This window comes from Cyanistes caeruleus, chromosome 1 (assembly GCF_971803275.1).
Source record: "Cyanistes caeruleus chromosome 1, bCyaCae1.hap1.1, whole genome shotgun sequence".
Taxonomy (NCBI): Eukaryota; Metazoa; Chordata; class Aves; order Passeriformes; family Paridae; genus Cyanistes; species Cyanistes caeruleus.
This window is the reverse complement of record NC_141701.1, coordinates 37,890,171-37,907,200: the sequence shown is the minus strand read 5'-3', so window position 1 is coordinate 37,907,200 and position 17,030 is coordinate 37,890,171. Positions and strand designations below refer to the sequence as shown.

Genomic DNA, 17,030 nt, shown 5'->3' with positions numbered 1-17,030 from the left:
GGGGATTCTGCCCCTCTATTCTGCTTTTGGGAGACCTCATCTGGAGTTCTGCATCCAGCTCTGGGGTCACCAGCACAGGAAAACATGAACTTGTCGGTTTGGGTCCGGAGAAGACCACAGAGGTCCAAGGGCTGAAGCACCTCTCTATGATGAAAGGCTGAGTTGGGGCTGTTCAGCCTGGTGGAGGCTCTGAGGGGACCTTATAACACCTTTCAGTGCACAATGGGGCTTATAAGAAAGATGCAGAAAGACCTTTTACCAAGGCCTGTATCAGGACAAGCAGTAACAGTTTTAAACAGAGATGACAGATTTAGACAGGACACAGGAACATCTTCTTTATGGTGAGGGTGACGAGACACTGTAAAAGATTGTGCAGAGAATCTGCGTGTGCCCCATCAATGCAAGTTTTCAAGGTCACGTTGGATGAGGCTTGGATCAATCTGATTTAGTGAAAAATGCAACTGCTCATGACAGGGAACTGGACTAGATGATCTTCAAAGATCCTTCCAATTCAAACCACTACATGATTCTAAAGAAGAAATATATGTACATAGCCTTGTTAACGCAACTGTTCATGTATTTTTGTCAGGGACTCAGTTCTTTCCAGACTCTGTCTGATGTTAAGATAATATTAAAAGACTATGTTTTACACAAAAGTGGAAGGAAGGGTAAAATTACATCTACTTTTAACCGCTCATTCAAGATCTGAAAGGCCTGCCTGGTATTTTTCTTTCCCTGAGGCTATTTTAACCTATGTTACTGTCTTTTTTTTTTTTTTTTTTTTTTTTTTAATGTGGCATTTATAGACTACTTCAGAGAAATGGAGGACCAAGAAGTAGACTCCCTTCTGTTTATAACCTATTTTTGAAATGAAAAGATAGTCAGAAAGACCAAGGATCAGGAAGAGGGAGATGGAATATGGTCCAAAACAGCCCTGGACTGCAGCCAGCCAGCAGACTGCCCAGGAGGAATTGCCTTTTCACTGGGGAGCAGCCTCTCAAATAAGGAGCAAAAGTTTCCAACTTTTGGGCAGGATTGTGCTCAACTTCAGGTCAGGGTAGAATGTACCCATGGGACTATATAGGAACATGTAATGGTTCTCCATCTGAGAATGCTGCTTTTTCTCAATCCTTTCCAAGGCAGCCAACTCCTGCCCTGCTCTGCTAGTGGAGACTGTTGTAGGCAACAAGATTGAAGAGTTATGTCTTCTGGCATAGAATGGAATTCTTCCTGGAATTCTAGCCTACCTACAGTGAAGGACCAGTACAGAGCAAGAGAGGGAAGCTATTATGAAGCTATTATGTAGCATACTTCACATGAGCAATAGCTATGTCATTAGTAATCTAAGAAATTACGGTATATAAATGTAAAAAAAATACATTAGGGCTATATGTACAACCATGTGCATAAGGCAACATTAGTATGAAAAATCTCTCTTTTGGATGTCATTCCATCCTATTTCACCCTGTAGCTGTACAGAGCAAAACAGTTTTGATACCCATAGTGCCTCTCCATCAAAGAGCAAGCAGACATATTTTAGATAGATCTCCCTGGCATAGCTCTGGGAAGCAGGAAAATACCACCTCTGAGCAAACAATATTCCTTCCTCTGCCTCAGATCTTTTTATTGTTCCCAGTGGGACAATAGGGATACTGCCCCAAATCATCAGCTCCAGTCCTGTTCTCATCCCTTCCCGTTGGACCTTTCAGGGAATTTGGCCAGCTGCACTCATTAACCTTAACATTTATCAGGCCTCAGAAAAGCTACAAATGTGTTAAAGCTTGGTGCAACACAGTCCTGAATTACATTCCATATTGCAACTAGGAAGAAATGTAAAATAAGCAATATAATTTTATGCTGTTCATGGCCCACAAATTACAGGAGGAGGAATAACATAAAGAATAATTTGTGTCCAAGATTTCGGTTTTGGGTGTAAAGAGAAAACAATAATTGGTGTGAATCTCAAATGCAGATCAGTTGGCATAGTTTTATTTTAAAATTATAAATACTTTTAGATCCAAGTGCAATTAGTAGTGAAAACGTCACAGTTTTACTGTGTATGTTTGTTAAAATGGCTGGCATAACTCACTTAGGAGATGCTTTCAGTATAGAGTCCCGTACTACATATATTATAACCAAAAATGCAGTACTTACACGTATATATAAAATGTACACAGAGACAACATTGCCAAACAGCCTTTTGGGACAGTTTAAAAGAATATCATTAATTTTTACTGTATACTTACTCTTCTGGCTCAGTTCCAGCACTGGCTTTCTGTAAAAATCATTTCAAGTATAGAATTATGCTATTTGCTTGCAGCAACATCACAGGAACAGTAGTGAGCCATATGTTGCTACTTAGCAACTTGGTCTGTAAGTCCCAGAGCATGTACTGATTTGAAAATTGAACAGAAATGATAATTATTGTTGAGGGATGCTGTGAGGCAACTTGTCTTGGATTACCAAACTATGCAGATGTTTGATGTTATATAGCAAAAGGAACAAAACTACATTTTTCCTGTCCAATGGCTGAGCTTTTATTTATGTTAGCCTAAAGGGAATAAATTGATTAAAACCCGTAAAATAATATAAGGTGATGTTTTTCTGGATGCGAACACTTTGGAGTAAACAGAAGCAACTGAGGTGCTTGTCAGCATATATCAGGACCCCAGAAATCCTGCCTCTATGGTCACCTACTCCTGAAGAGAGCGAAGTGGAAACCCCTTGGTCCCTGGTGTTGCATGCCATGACTCAGTCTGCCAACCCACTTCCCAAATAAGCTATGTCAGACTCTGAAATTAGAAAATGATGCTCGTGTCTGACTCAGCCAGCATGACCAGAGCTTGAATAAAGGTTTCTGATAGGACTATATATCTCTTTACATGTGGGATTCATATTCTAGTTAACAGACATTAATTCATCAAGAAAAGCAGAGTAACTAATTCACTCTTCATTCTGACAGGATTCAACCCCTATCTCTGATCTTGTGAGGGAACAGCCAAGTTATTAAGGGGAAGGAGCCTGCATTCCTCTCACTGAGGTCATGCAATGGCAAGACTCATGAGCACAGGTGCAAAATAGACATAGAATAAAATTATGATTAGAGCAACTATGCTTTCATCTGAGAGAGAACATTTCCTCCTCTCTTTTTATGGCATTATGTGTTTTACATACAGTAACAGTGACAGGAAAATTAACAAACAGTCCTAAAACCATGGTCAGAAAATACAATTGAATCCTATACTCTCCCTAGCCCTGTAAGCTACAGTCTTTCATGCTTTGTTTTCAGAGCAGGAAATACTGTATTTTTTTTCCAGTTTTAACCACCAGACTGGGTCTTGAAATGGTAGTCAGTTCATCAGTTTTGGCTGACCATCAAATGCTTATGCCCAAGAAAAGAACACCACCCCATGACAGTCAGTGAAAACCTCACAGACACTCAATGAAGAGCTGTTTAGCTCCTTTGAGGAATGACTAGCAGCTGTCTATGTCAGGAACAGGTTTGGGAAGGCTTCTCTCACAGTCACAGTTTCTCGATGAAACATGAGAGGCAGGTTTCCATCACACCCCATATTCCTGTTCTCAGTGAAGTTGTTTTGTCTCCTTTTATTTTTTTTTTAATATTTTTTCCAGTGCTGTTATTATTACAGGCTTTCACATATGCTCCAGCCCACACAGAGCTGGAACACCTTTTCTGTGAAGGCAGGAAGGCAGGCTAAAAATGCTGGGGTTGTTCAGCTTGGAAAAGAGAAGGCTCGAGGGAGATCTTAGAGCAGCTTTCTAGTACCTAAAGGGAGCCAACAAGAAAGATGCAGAGAAACTTTTTATAATGGCCTGCAGTGACAGGTCAAGGAGGAATGGCCTGAAGCTGAAGGAGGACAGGCATAGATTAGACATTAGGAAGAAGTTCTTTGCTATAAGGTTGGTGAGGGACTGGCACAGGTTGCCCAGAGAGGTTGTGGACTTCCCTTAACTGGAAGCATTCAAGGCCGGGCTGCATGGGGCTCTGAGTAACCAGGGATAGTGGAAGGGTTGATGTTTAAGATGATGATGTTTAAGGTCCATTCTAACCCAGTCTGTTCTATGATTCTGTGTATTCACTTCAAACCACTGCGACAGCGAAAGCACCAGGAGAAAATCCCAGCAAGGGAAAGGAAGTTGTGACAGCCCAAGGCTGACAGCTACTCTCAACCAGACACAGAAGGCTGCTTGACTGGTGCACTCTTGGTAACAAGTTAAAACACTCTGCCTGAGCTGCTTCTTGCCACATGGATACCCCAGCAAAGGACAGAGAGGTTGCTTTTGGGTTTTGAACACTACCTTGTAGCCAACACCCCGGAGTTCAGCTTTGCCATGGTCAGATTTTAAGTCTGTAAGCCTGTCCTTGGTTCCAGCCCTTCGTAAGAAATCAGGGTTTTCTGACATCTTTGAATTTGGAAATGTCACATTTGATAGATTTATTTTTTTTTCCCTTGAAGACAAAGTCATTTGCATTTAAAATACCTAGACCTGGCTCTTTAAAGGTACTTTAAGAACCTTACTTTCACTGCAATCAGCGAGTGTTAGATGCATAAATATATCTGAGAATCTGGGCCTTGTTAGCACATGCAGAAACCGCATAAAAGATTAAAACTTATACTCTTAATTTTTCAATATGCCATTTAAATTATTTAAGCTACATGCATACACAGTACAAAAATATCAACAGAAGAAAAATAATTCTGATGTATAATGTGGATTTGCAATTCTTTATTCAAAACTATTTAAGACAGACATAATGGTTCTCTGAAAGGTAGCAGCTGCCTGATAACAGCAATCATTCACAGAGTTTGTATTTCTACTGTTTCAAACAAATTCAATTAGCCCTTGCACTTCAAAACCCTTAAGGCAAAAATGAGATGATACTAGGCTGCTTTAATCTAATAGTAATACTAAAACTTGTCAGTACAGTTTTTGGATTAATGGTTAGAGAAAAATTAATAATATAATTTTTCATTTTTTAATCAAACAGTTCTATTCTAAACTACCTCTGGATCTTGGAGGGTTCTTAGCTGAATGAGTTCAATCATGCACAATTCCTAAATGCAAAGTACTATTGGTCTCTAAAGGTATTTCAGAGTGACTTCAACAGAAAGCTGGGAAGTAACATGGTGGAACACTTTAAAGATGGTGTTTTTGATTGAACAATGTACTCATTTTACACAAACCTCCTGCTTCCCTGCCCCCAATGAACCTGTCTACCTGAAGAACACTACTTCATGAAGACATTTAGTTTTGAATGCATACTTTTGAAAACTGTTGATTCCTAAGTTACATCCAGCTTATCTGAACACAATTACTATGCCTGCAAACTTATTTCCCACCTAATGAGAGTTTTACACATAAGCCTCCTGGTTTTGTCAAACCAGACACTGCTGGGCTGAAATATTGCATGACACAGACCACAAGTCTGGTTATTCATGGCAATTTCTGACACAACCTAACTGATCTGCAGCACTGTCCCCACCACTTACTGGTGCAAAGTTAAACTGAAACACGTGAAGTAAATGAGAAATTCCTCCCTACATACAGATGTAGCAACAGGTAGACATCCCAAAACTTTCAAAACTATTTTTGCTTTTTAAGATGTAATTAAAATTTTTAATTCTTAGAAATCTATAGGACCTTTGGGTTCAAGGGGAAAGGTGGAAGATTTTTAAATATACAACCAGTATCCTAATTTAGTGTGTATGGTTGCCCAAAAGGAAAAAAGGTCAAAAATACCTTTAAAGAATGCACATCACATTAAACCTTTTGGCCTGTAAGCTACAGAAGGCTAAGACATTGCTTTAACCCCACTGCTAATTGTGTAATAATAGCAACATTCCTTAGACATAGGATTAGTGTTAAAAGTGCAATTTTTCAACTGCTCTACGAGTGATAATTAAAGCTATTTGTGACATGTATAGCTTATAATGATTAACTTGTCTGCAGTCAGATAAACAAATAACCTGCACCTGTAAAGACTTTATTTCCTGAAGGTAAAACAACTGTTTAGGAAAGATCATGCTGGCAAAACAGCTGCTTGCATTCTGGAGAGGAAACAAGGTAGTATCTTTCAACAAACGCCAACTCTGGTGTTTTATCAGCTCTATCTCATTAACTGGAAACAAGGCTTAAATGCTTTGTTTATAAATTATGATTATTCCTGATTGCAGCAGTTACTGATAGTGCCACTCATTTGCAATGCAACTCTTTGAATTTTTTTAATTACAATTTGAAACAAGGCAGAGAAGATTAATTAACCCACCTGGCTGGCTGGCACGTAGTCCTGGCTTGGTTCTGTCATACTCATATACATGTTCTCACCGTCAAACTGCAAAGGAAATAATAGTAAACATTCAGCAAACTTGATTTTTTAGCATTGACTGAAAAAAAAACAGTTGCTATAAAATAATATTACAGCCTGGTTTTAGAGACTTGTAATTGCATGTGTGCATCTTGTCTTTGATGTTCCTGTTGTCATCCTTATTGACCCTGGATGTCAGTGATTTGGAGTAATTAGCGCTCTAGTAATTACAGCTAGCAAGGAAGAAATGAATGGTTTCCTTTCATCTGCAATCTGTTTTAAAACAAAATGCCTCATTTTGTGCACCATGTACACATATTGCTGTTGGTTGCAATGAAGTACTAAGTGAATTGCACACTTACTGAGAAGGAAGATGAGAATAGAATCTGCACTAAAATGCATCTTAATGGGTTCCAACTTTAGCTTCTGAGCAGAACAAGAGTTGAAATTTCAAAACAAATTAAATCCCCTCCAATTGAACTGTTCCCGTATCAGAAAGTAGGAAATACATTTCCAGACAGCTTTCAGACATCTGAACGTATGAAAGAGTATACCTCCCATCCGTATGGTGTAAGAGGATAGTTTGCTTGATGTGTGAATAAAGTAAACATTCATAATCAGAACTGCAAAAATAACCATCTGTAAATGATAAAAACCATTCCTGGAAATATATACAAGATATAAAAAGCTTCTTTCCTTTTTTTTTTTTTTTCCTTTCTTTTTTCTTTCTCTTCTCTCAACTGCAGTTAAGAAGTAACGGAAATGTCATAGAAAGGAGTTGATTAAAATCTGAAGGTCTAGATGGAGAAAAACTGTCAGATCTGAAGCCTCATCCTGTACCAGCACAAAGTGTAAAACTACTGATTTCTTACATAGTCTGGAAAATGTCCCCACAGAACTCTCATCACACCCACTCAAGTGGCAGTGCCAACAGGGCGATGATAGTCCCAGAGTCTGCTCAGGAGCTAGGAAAAATCTTTTCAAACCTTTTAAGTAGAAGTGAACAACAGCAGGAATTCCTATCTCCAGTCATCAACCACAAATTTCCAGCTGTTACAAGGTCTGTTTGAAATAACTTGCACCTGACCCCTTGTGTGAATGCTTAGAGTGACATATTTTGGACATCAGCCATTGTTGCGGATGACGCAGCAGCTTTTTTAAGAAGTCCCTACTACTGAGATCTCTCTGCTCCTACAGAAGATGCCCATGAAATATACCATGGGCATTTCTTGATCAGCACTGAGCTTCTGGGAATATTCCACCTGCAAGGTGCAGCATATTCACTAGCCTGAGGTGGTAAAGTTAAACTGGCTTTGGCAGATAGCTCTACCAATTTTTGCTGAGGTGGCTGAAAAGGTTCCGGCTTCCAGCTGTTCATCCTTTCTCTGCCAGAGGCTACAAGGCTTGTAACAGCAGCAGTAACATGAACACGTGCCAGCTCCTGGCACAGCAGCTGATGGTCTGCCCTTCCTGGCCAGAGCTATTTAATAGTCACAGACTATCTGTCAGAAGTCCTAGTTTTACGGGAGGGAAAGGATTATGCCACAGACACAGATGTGTCATAGGAAATAGAGTATTTCCAAACTGGGACAGAATAGAGATAGTTAGATTAGATTATAAAATATAATTTGATGCTTGTTTCTTTTTTATTTCTTGTTGACAAGTACCATTTCTTTTAGCTTCCTCATTGAATAATTTTCTTATTTATAAGCATTCAAAGTAGAGTTTTGGAGAAAAAGTTTTAGTATCTGGATCGGGAAAAAAAATGCAGTTTCTTCTACTCAGATGGACAGGTGGAATTCTGAAGAGAAATTTCACAGCCAGTAGCTGGAAAGCAAGCACTCCAGTGCAAGGCCTACAGGAGCTCAGCTTATTCAGCTTGTCAGACGAAAGGCTGAAAGGTGCCTTGATCACTGTGATTGGTACTTACACCCTGGAAAGACGTCTGATAGCAAGATGTCAGCCACCCTGACAGTGGTATAATGAGATCTAGTGTTAAGAAATGGGAGTTACAGAAATTCAGCCCTGAAATAAGATACAAGTTCCTACTTTAGGAGGTAATTAAGCATTATGTCAACAGCAAACTCATCATTTCTCAGACATTTTAGAATGAGGTTTGATATCTTTTTCAGAACAGATGCAATCCGTACCATATTTGTAAGAAATCCTATGGAGAGAATAGTTACACTTGTGGTTATGGGAGTCCTATATGCCCTGGAAACCATCATTCCTTGAGTCTCCTCTTTTGAATTTCCCTCGTTATCTTCATACATTTGTTGTGATACATTGCAAGCTTTGCTATCATTCAAATACTGTGTTGCATGTGTTTAGTTGCAGTGAATATGAAGAAATTTCTTTTCTGCTTGCTGGCTAGATGCAGTCAAGGATTATTTCAACTTATTTTGCCTTCCATAATGCATGAGACTATGATTTAAGAATCTTTATGAAGTATACTAGTCTTTCATATAATTCCCTCTTTTGAATGTTTGGTCGTCTGTCCTTGCTCCCAAGCTTACAATCACCAAATCTGCATTCTTTGAATAATTTCCCTAAGGTATTTTTCCATGAATACTGAAAATTTTATAATTCTGTGTGTTGTTCTTGGATTATCTGCCTACCTAATCAGTGCCTTGCTATTAGTGGTCCCCCTGGCATGACAGGATATTTGATCTCAGCCTCTCCTGTTTGTTGCTTGTGGCCCTCTATTTATCTTGGAAATATATTTTTTTTTTTTTTCCTGTCATGGTCTGTGGGCTTTATGTGTGCACATTTCAGAGAAACCAAAACAGAAAAAATATACATAAATTTAAACTTTATGGCCTTTTGACCTTACATGAGAAATGTAAGGGGATTGATGTTTACATGAGAAAAGACCTTCTGCAACATTTTGGATTAATTTGTTAAGGCAAATTTTCAGAAAAATATATCAATGAATAGTGTTTGTAAAATCTGAGTGGCCTGTTAACATCTGAAAATAACCATCAGCTGTCTGATTTGTTACTTAATTTCTTCAATATTCAAGAATGCAATATTTAGCATCTGCTTGTCAGAAGTATGTGCAAGATGTTGTGTAATAGGTTATATAGGTCAGCAAGATTTGATGGGATGTGTATTTTCTGTAGTGTTTATATATGCAGATTGTGGACTGTGATGCATCAGCTGACAATAACACTCTTGCCACGTTAGTATTTGTACTACATTTATGGCTGTTTAAATTATCTGCCCTCAGCCCAGTGCAGTGTGGTGCATGGCTACTTGGCAGCTCCTAAGACTTTGGATACGAGAGTGAAAAACACCCATAAACTCAAAGGATGAAGAATATACACATGCATTTTGTACAGCAGGTATTGCCTCCTTCACGTTCTCAATGTTTACTAAAATGTTTATAAAAGACTGAAAATATAATGTTTGTATACCAGAATAAAACAAAATATTTACTGCAATGCTGATTTGCTTATTCATCGTTCCCTTTCCCAAATACCAAAACAGTGTGAAATAGAAATGACCTGTACATCCTACCCCAGCCAAAAAGAGTACACAAGCCTTCAATAATAAAAAGTTTAGAAAAAATTATGTAGCAGATACAATGTTCACCTTGCCCAAACATGATAATTGCACATCAAAACAGTAAACTGAGGAAAAAATGCCAACAATTGGATCAACTGGAAAATTCTATTCATATTTTTTCCCATCCATTTAGAAGCTTCCAAATATACCCCTAAACCCCAGAAATTAATATTGAATTATTTGACTTTTAATACACTACTTGGTAACGTGCAGGCTCTGCAGCATGGCACCTCTCAACAACTCTCCACCTGGACTCCTTAATTCATGCTATATCCACCTGGAATTCAGCTTTACAAGTAAGATGATGTATGCCACAGCAGGTCAAGCAACATATATGGACCAGAGTGAGTCTAAAGAGGAGCAGATACAGCTCAAAGCTGTCTTCAGCTACCACAGTTTTCTTCCAGGTTATACTCTATGCCTCCAAAATTGTCTTCTTATACTCATCATTCTCAGGTTCGCAATCTCAGCTTGTATTCCCTAAGCTTTCCTGCCACTCACTGAGCTTGATTTCAAGAAGGAAACTGCACAAGCATCACTTAACCCATGGATGATTCATCCCAACAGAACAGATGAAACACAAAGGCAGGCAGTTAAATGAACTCTCTTTTATGAACCTATGTATGATGTATATATATCAGATGACATTTCATATAAAGCTTTCCCAATGTGTCTCCAAGATCTCTCAGTATCATTAAGAGCAGATTTCAAAATCTTTCATTTTAATCTATTAAATGTGAATGCTAATACAATATTCTGGTGTGTGATAATAACTACTCTTGACAACATTTCTTTTCAAATTAAAGTGTAACTGCATGAGAAGTTTGGGTGAGAGCAAATGAAGAATATGACTGCATTGTAATATGAAAAGAAATATAACTGTGAGCTAGTTCTAATATAAATTCAGGATTGCATAATATTCTTTATTTAAATTATTATTATAAATAAAAGATACAGGCAACACTATGGCATGGCCAGTTAGAAGCCCCCTCAGAATGACCCTTTGTAAGACAAGTTGTAATGTTCAACAACCAATATGCACAAAATACCCAACTGTTATTAAATACAATTTATTCACAGAAGTTAGGGATGAAATTACATAAACACTGGCTGACTGTAACATGCAATAGGTATCACAGATTCTAGCAAATACCCAGAGTGCTAAAGCTGTTTTAATGTATCCAAGGCTGACTTCTGCCTGCCATTAACGTGGCATCATACCAGAGTCACACAATGTATGGCCAGGAAGCCTGTTTTCATCTTCCCATTTAAGTTGCAAAAAACTTTATCAGCATTTATAACAGTGATTATGAAGTAACAAAGCTTGCAAGAACAGTATTTTTAAATTCATTCTTGATGTGCTTTAAATGAAAAACACCCTATGTGGACTATGTCACAAGAATACTATAAACAGGTTGAACAGACGAACATGTTTCTCATGGTGGCAACAATTGTAGAGAATGTTAATTGCTTACATAGACAGAAAACTTTGGAATACAAAAAGGAGGCTGCAAGATGCAGAAAACACAAGAAGGGCTTGAGAGCCAAAAAGGTAACTGGAAATAAAATATATTTCTGTACTGGTAACTGTATGTCCACATACAGCGATTATAAATGCAGATGAATAACTGCATAAGCTTCATGTAGTTTGTTCAGATGACAGCTACCACAAAGACACACGTTAAACAAGTTTCAGCCTAGCTTCATGTTCTCCCCTCCACTTAAGCTACCTTCTTTTATACCAAGTCACTCGGTTTTCATTGCCAGGATCAGCTGGGCTATCTGGATTACAGGGAGAATGACATTTCTCCCCTCTACCTCTATCTTCTTGCTACGTAGCATTTCTTTGCTGTTGTGAAATGAGGGTTTATTTTGCTCCTTTTTCATCCATTTTTTGACTTTTGAGGGTATTGCATAGTGGCTTTCTCTTTTGATGCATACATACATACATACATACATACATACATACATTAATATATTTATATCTGAATATATTTATATATTTATGTAAGTTTGCCCTAAGTTCTTCGGGCACAGTTTTATGAGTTACGTGAAAGAAAAAAAATCAAGCACATGAATGTTTTAGCTTTTTCCTGTTTATACTGAGGAGCAGTACAATGTGACAGTACTGCCTCTCATCCAGCTGCAGTGTGGGCAGGGAAGCACAAGGAATATGAGTCCAAATGGCTTTTGATGCCAAAACATGCTTGGGACAGGGATGTGGAGGGGGGAAACAACTTTGGACGATGTTCTGTGCACAAATATATCCTAAGAATGATATCCTAAAATGTAAAGATTAAAGGACAAGAAGCAAGGGGAGAGATGATGATATTGGTGAAAGGTGCTATGCTTAATAAGTTCATCTTCTGGGTAAAGCCATTTGGACTTGACATTCCAGTTTCTTCAAAGGATATTACAAATCTTCAAAGCCTGTGTTATTAATCACATAATCTAAATACAAATTTCTCCCATCTTAGATTTGAACTGAAAGATAGATTTAGGTTTAAATATAAACTTTATTTATATCATTAAACCATAGTTTACCTTACTCTGATGGTGCCCCAGCACAGTTTGTTATATTTCATTTTAAGAAGTTGCAATAACATTGTGTAAAATGATTATTTCTAGTGATTTAGTGATTTTACTGCTTACAGATTATATATATCAATTGTAACTTACATTATCTAAAAGCCACTAATCCTGAAAAATCTTTAAAACTGGGTAATTTTGTTTATTTTAAACCAAATGCCAAGAGTAGATATTGTCTCATGTTTCTTGATGACAAAACACGATATTTTGTTTTACTCAGAGCTGCTGAAATGAGACTAAAATAATAATGGGATACAACATAAATCATCAAATTGCTATGCTAAAGAAACAGTTGATCTTGTTACGGCAACCATTAAAGATAAAAACAGAGATGCTCTGTAAACATTATACACGATGGAAAATCCCTTTCTTGACACAGTTTGGCAAAGCGGTGCATTTGTATTAAATTGAAACTCCATCTTGTCTCCCGAACTCCATTTTGTATGCTGTACTTGAACACATTTAAATTTGCCCAAGACATGTTACAGTAATGCATTCCAGACAGGCACCCTTCCCAGGAAAGAGGCTTGACACCTCACTGAAGGACTAACACAGGAAAATTGTCAAAAAACAATCTAGTACTATCAACTTTGATTGTTCTGCCATCTTCCCTCTCTCCTTCCATAAACCTTGTTTATCAGCAGAGGAGTGTAGTGAAAAACCATGAGATTGAGTGAAAATGCCTGAATGGCAAAAAGAAATCAAATTCTTTGCAGAGCTGGATGTCCCTCTATGGCCAAAGGGAGGTGATTAGTGCAGAGTGGCAGGATCTGGAGGAGTCCTGTCCCATCTAGAAGTCTAGGAGCCCTCCAGGATACAGGAACTTTGATAAGCCAAGCAACAGAGTGTAGATGGCATATCTTAAGACTATTATTGTTATTATTAATTTTAATTCTGCTACAAGTTTTCAGGAACAAAGTATTAGGAAAATCCTTTATGTCTCCAGTCCTTTCATCTTCCATGTTGCTGAAGAGGCTGAACCAGGAATATCGTGTATGTTGTCTTTATGTGGTCCAAGTACAGTGATGTGTGGACTAGGCAGATTGGAGTTGGGAAGGAATCCTCCCCGGTCTTAAGGGCAGCCACAAGGCGTGTGAGAGCACTGGCAGCAGCCTCAGAGCGGGAAGTGAGGGTGCTGCTTCGCAAGGAAAAGCTGTCAGACATTTTCTATCTTAGAAAAAGCCAGAAAGAGCCACAAAACTCTCTTTGCCCACAGCACCCAACAGACTTGGACCCATGTGGTGCTTGGATTCAAGCGTGATAGAGGCTTGCAGACTAGTACTGCCTTTTCTACCACCTGGCTTTCAAAGACAAAATGTTTTGTAAATACACTGCTTGATTCTCCTCAAATAAGACCATTATTGTCTCATTTTCCATTTATAACACCTGCTATTGCCTCAAAAAAGTACAGTGCTGTCAAAGTTTTCTTTCAGATTATCAAGCCTGTGTCATAAATGCCCAACCCAGACCTACCATTGCATTCCTCAAGCTAACTCACTATTTACCTCTCTCAATGGGAGAAAGGGAGGAGACAGAGTGTTTGCCGAGTATGTTCTCATAGGTGGAGAGCTGGCTGAATATCTAAATATACACTGGTAGTTAAACCCTGAATAATGGCACTACAGCATTTGTGTTTTTCCTGCACTTAATAGAGGTTAATGTGAAACTGCAGGAAAGGTGAAGGGGAGTGTTTAGCTTCCCGCTTGGAGCCTGCATGTGTCAATGCCTGACAGAGCCTTGAAGTTGTTAGCCTGCGTGCAGAGCACTAGCTGAATGAGGTTACAGTGCTGAGCACAGCGGGCTAAAAGAAGTAGGATCAGACTGATAGGAGGAGTGGCAGAGTCCAGGCACAGCAGAGTGTATCAAAGACAGCCCAGGGGAGAGCGGGTACTGTATTAGTCCTTTGTGTACATTTAAATGGAAGACAGTGAACATGCAGAGATGAACTCTGAACTCTCTCAGCTGGGCTCCTGCTCCTTTTAACCTTGGCTCTGTAAATAAAATAAAATATAATAAAACAATAATAAAAAACTAAAAATAAATAAAATAAAATAAAATAAACTTAGCACACTGTGGTCTGGACTCCTAGGCTCAGCTATTTTTTGCATATTGAACACTCATTAAATAAACATACTGAGATCAAAGTAGCAAGTGCTTTTGTTATTATTTTACTCAACTCACACTAAATTATAGATGCAGACACCCACTGGGAAAATTGGGTGATAAGGTGGAAAGGTTTGAACAACTAAGATAAGACCCCTCTTTTTCTGCCCACAGCAGCTGAAGAAATTTGTTTAACCTGGTAGGCTCGTAACATTTTCCAATACCAACAGACCTGGTCAGTTTCATTACAAGATCTGATCCTCCATCATGGAAAGTGAAGGGAATTGTGCCATTGCCAGTTGGACAGGAACTGGATCAGGAACCAGTAGACAGGTAAGTGAATAGGAATCTTCAAGTTTCAGAGTAATTTTTGTTAATGTTCATCTCTGCCTCATTGTGTAAAGTGGTAGATTATGTGATGAAACACAGGAAAACTTAATAAAAAGGATCTACAGAGAGCAAAAAGATAAATAAAAAGCATTTTTTGTATATCATGGAGAACCCTCTATGCTGGAGTATAGCAGAAGAGCGGTTCCATGGACCAGAGGAAACGAGTTTTGCACAACTAGGACAGAACCATTGCCTTACATGAGTACAGTTTGAATATTGCAGGGATCCATGGTCAGAGCTCTTTCTACTGTGTTATTTATAGTGAATGGGATACATATAGTTCCTGTGGGTAAGTACATCTCCTTCTGCACAGCAGAATCTTAGAAATAAAAAGGGTTAGAACCACATCAACCAAAATAGCACAAAATTCCACTACTATTCTGAAAATTCTATGAAAAAGGATCTTGAGAAGCAAATAAAGGTGACAATTGTCAGATAAATAAACAACGTTGCCTGAATGACTTATTTTTGAAAAAGTAACTGGGAAAAAACACATGGCATATGTAGAAATATTTTTTTTTACCTATGCCATATTTAAAAATCCAATTTTAAATAGTATCACCTAGGAACTTAAGCACTTTAGACTAATGCAACAGGTCATTTGGATCACATATACAACATGTATTAAAATGATCCTATTGAAAGGAATGACAATGTGAAAATACTTAAAATCAAGCACCCATTCAAATATGTGATAAATAGGACCCAAGAGCTCAGACATTTACAGAAACAGGAATAAAATATTTAAGTATGTACCAAACTCAGATGAAAAAAAAATCAGCTTAAATTTCTGATAAACCAAATTATTTAGCACAGTCTGATGGGGTCTCATTAGATAGAGCTAATTCAGACCTGGAGAGAGTGATAACAGAAATGACTAATTGCAAGAACTTAGGAAAACATGGACATCTGTTAAATGACAAGGGTGCTGTATGGCTGATATACAATCATAGTTTACCAAAACAGCTACTGTGGCAGCCATGAGGACAATCCTACTTCCATCCACAGTTACTGTGGTATATGAGCATCTTCCTTAATTTCAACAGGATTATTTTCATTGAGAATGTCACACATGTTTATTTCTCTGTCTGCAACAAATAAGAAGAGGGAGCCCCATGAATGTTCATAAGAAGGATCTGAACCAACATGGATTTTTGCACTTACAGTTGCAACAGGCTCAGAGCCTTGGCAAGGCTTGTAGCTTGACTTACTCCTTTCCTGGGATTGTCTACAGATCAAACTGAGATTCCCTGGCAGAGCAATATAGAGAACTTTGCAGTATTCTATCCTAAAATAGGTCATTTGGGAGTAGATGTGGTTAGAAATGTTCAAAATATTACTCAAAAGCAGAAGAGGAAAAGTTGTTATACTTTTTTTTTTCTTACTAACTTCAGTGAAGACATGTCCTTGATGTGAGATCACTTATCTGTTCTCAAAAATTCTAAGTGTTCTCTACACCTTTTAAGATAAAACTTGACCTTCAAGTTCACTTTATGACTAAATTATTCCATGACTGTTTTCATCTTTTCTTTCTATTTTGCCAAGTTGCACTCATAATAGCTTTTTAAAAGAGTGTGCAGCAGTGTTTCCTTTATGCAATTGCTATATGTTTTCTTAACAGAAAAAAAGACAAGTCCGTGGAAATATATTTCAATTTCTTCCTAAGTTTTGATGGTAAAGAACTAAAATACAAAGCTACAATTGTACCTGCCACGCTCTTACTAAAACCCTCTAAAGATGAAAAATGTCCCACCTCCTTCTCCCTCCTGCTTGAAGAGCAGGTGTCACGCTCAGCACTGGCTGCTGCTTTTCCCATCAATACACTATGAATCTATGCCTGTTGAACAGTCCTCACAGCAAAACAGATAGCAAAAGTTACTCAAACCTGGCATTACCAGCACCATGGCTGTTGTCTTTCTAAGAGGCAGTGCATATCAGCATGAGACAGTCACATTAGTGCTGGGAGGAACCTCCTCAACAGGAAAAGACATCCTCTGAATAATAACAGAATAAGTTTCACAGAGCATCAACCTTATTGTCAATTCCTGGCTTA

The 17,030-nt window shown here is 38.2% G+C and overlaps 1 protein-coding gene across 4 annotated transcripts in view; it reads right to left on the bottom strand.

Moving 5' to 3' along the window:
- The window catches only part of TOX (thymocyte selection associated high mobility group box), a 218,432-nt gene that overhangs the window by 96,707 nt on the left and 104,695 nt on the right, over positions 1-17,030 (bottom strand). For all 4 annotated transcript variants that reach the window (XM_086887241.1, XM_086887256.1, XM_086887259.1 and 1 more), the window contains exon 2: positions 6,290-6,355. In XM_086887241.1, coding sequence (XP_086743367.1) covers positions 6,290-6,355 — 66 coding nt within the window. The remainder of the gene's footprint in view (positions 1-6,289; positions 6,356-17,030) is intronic.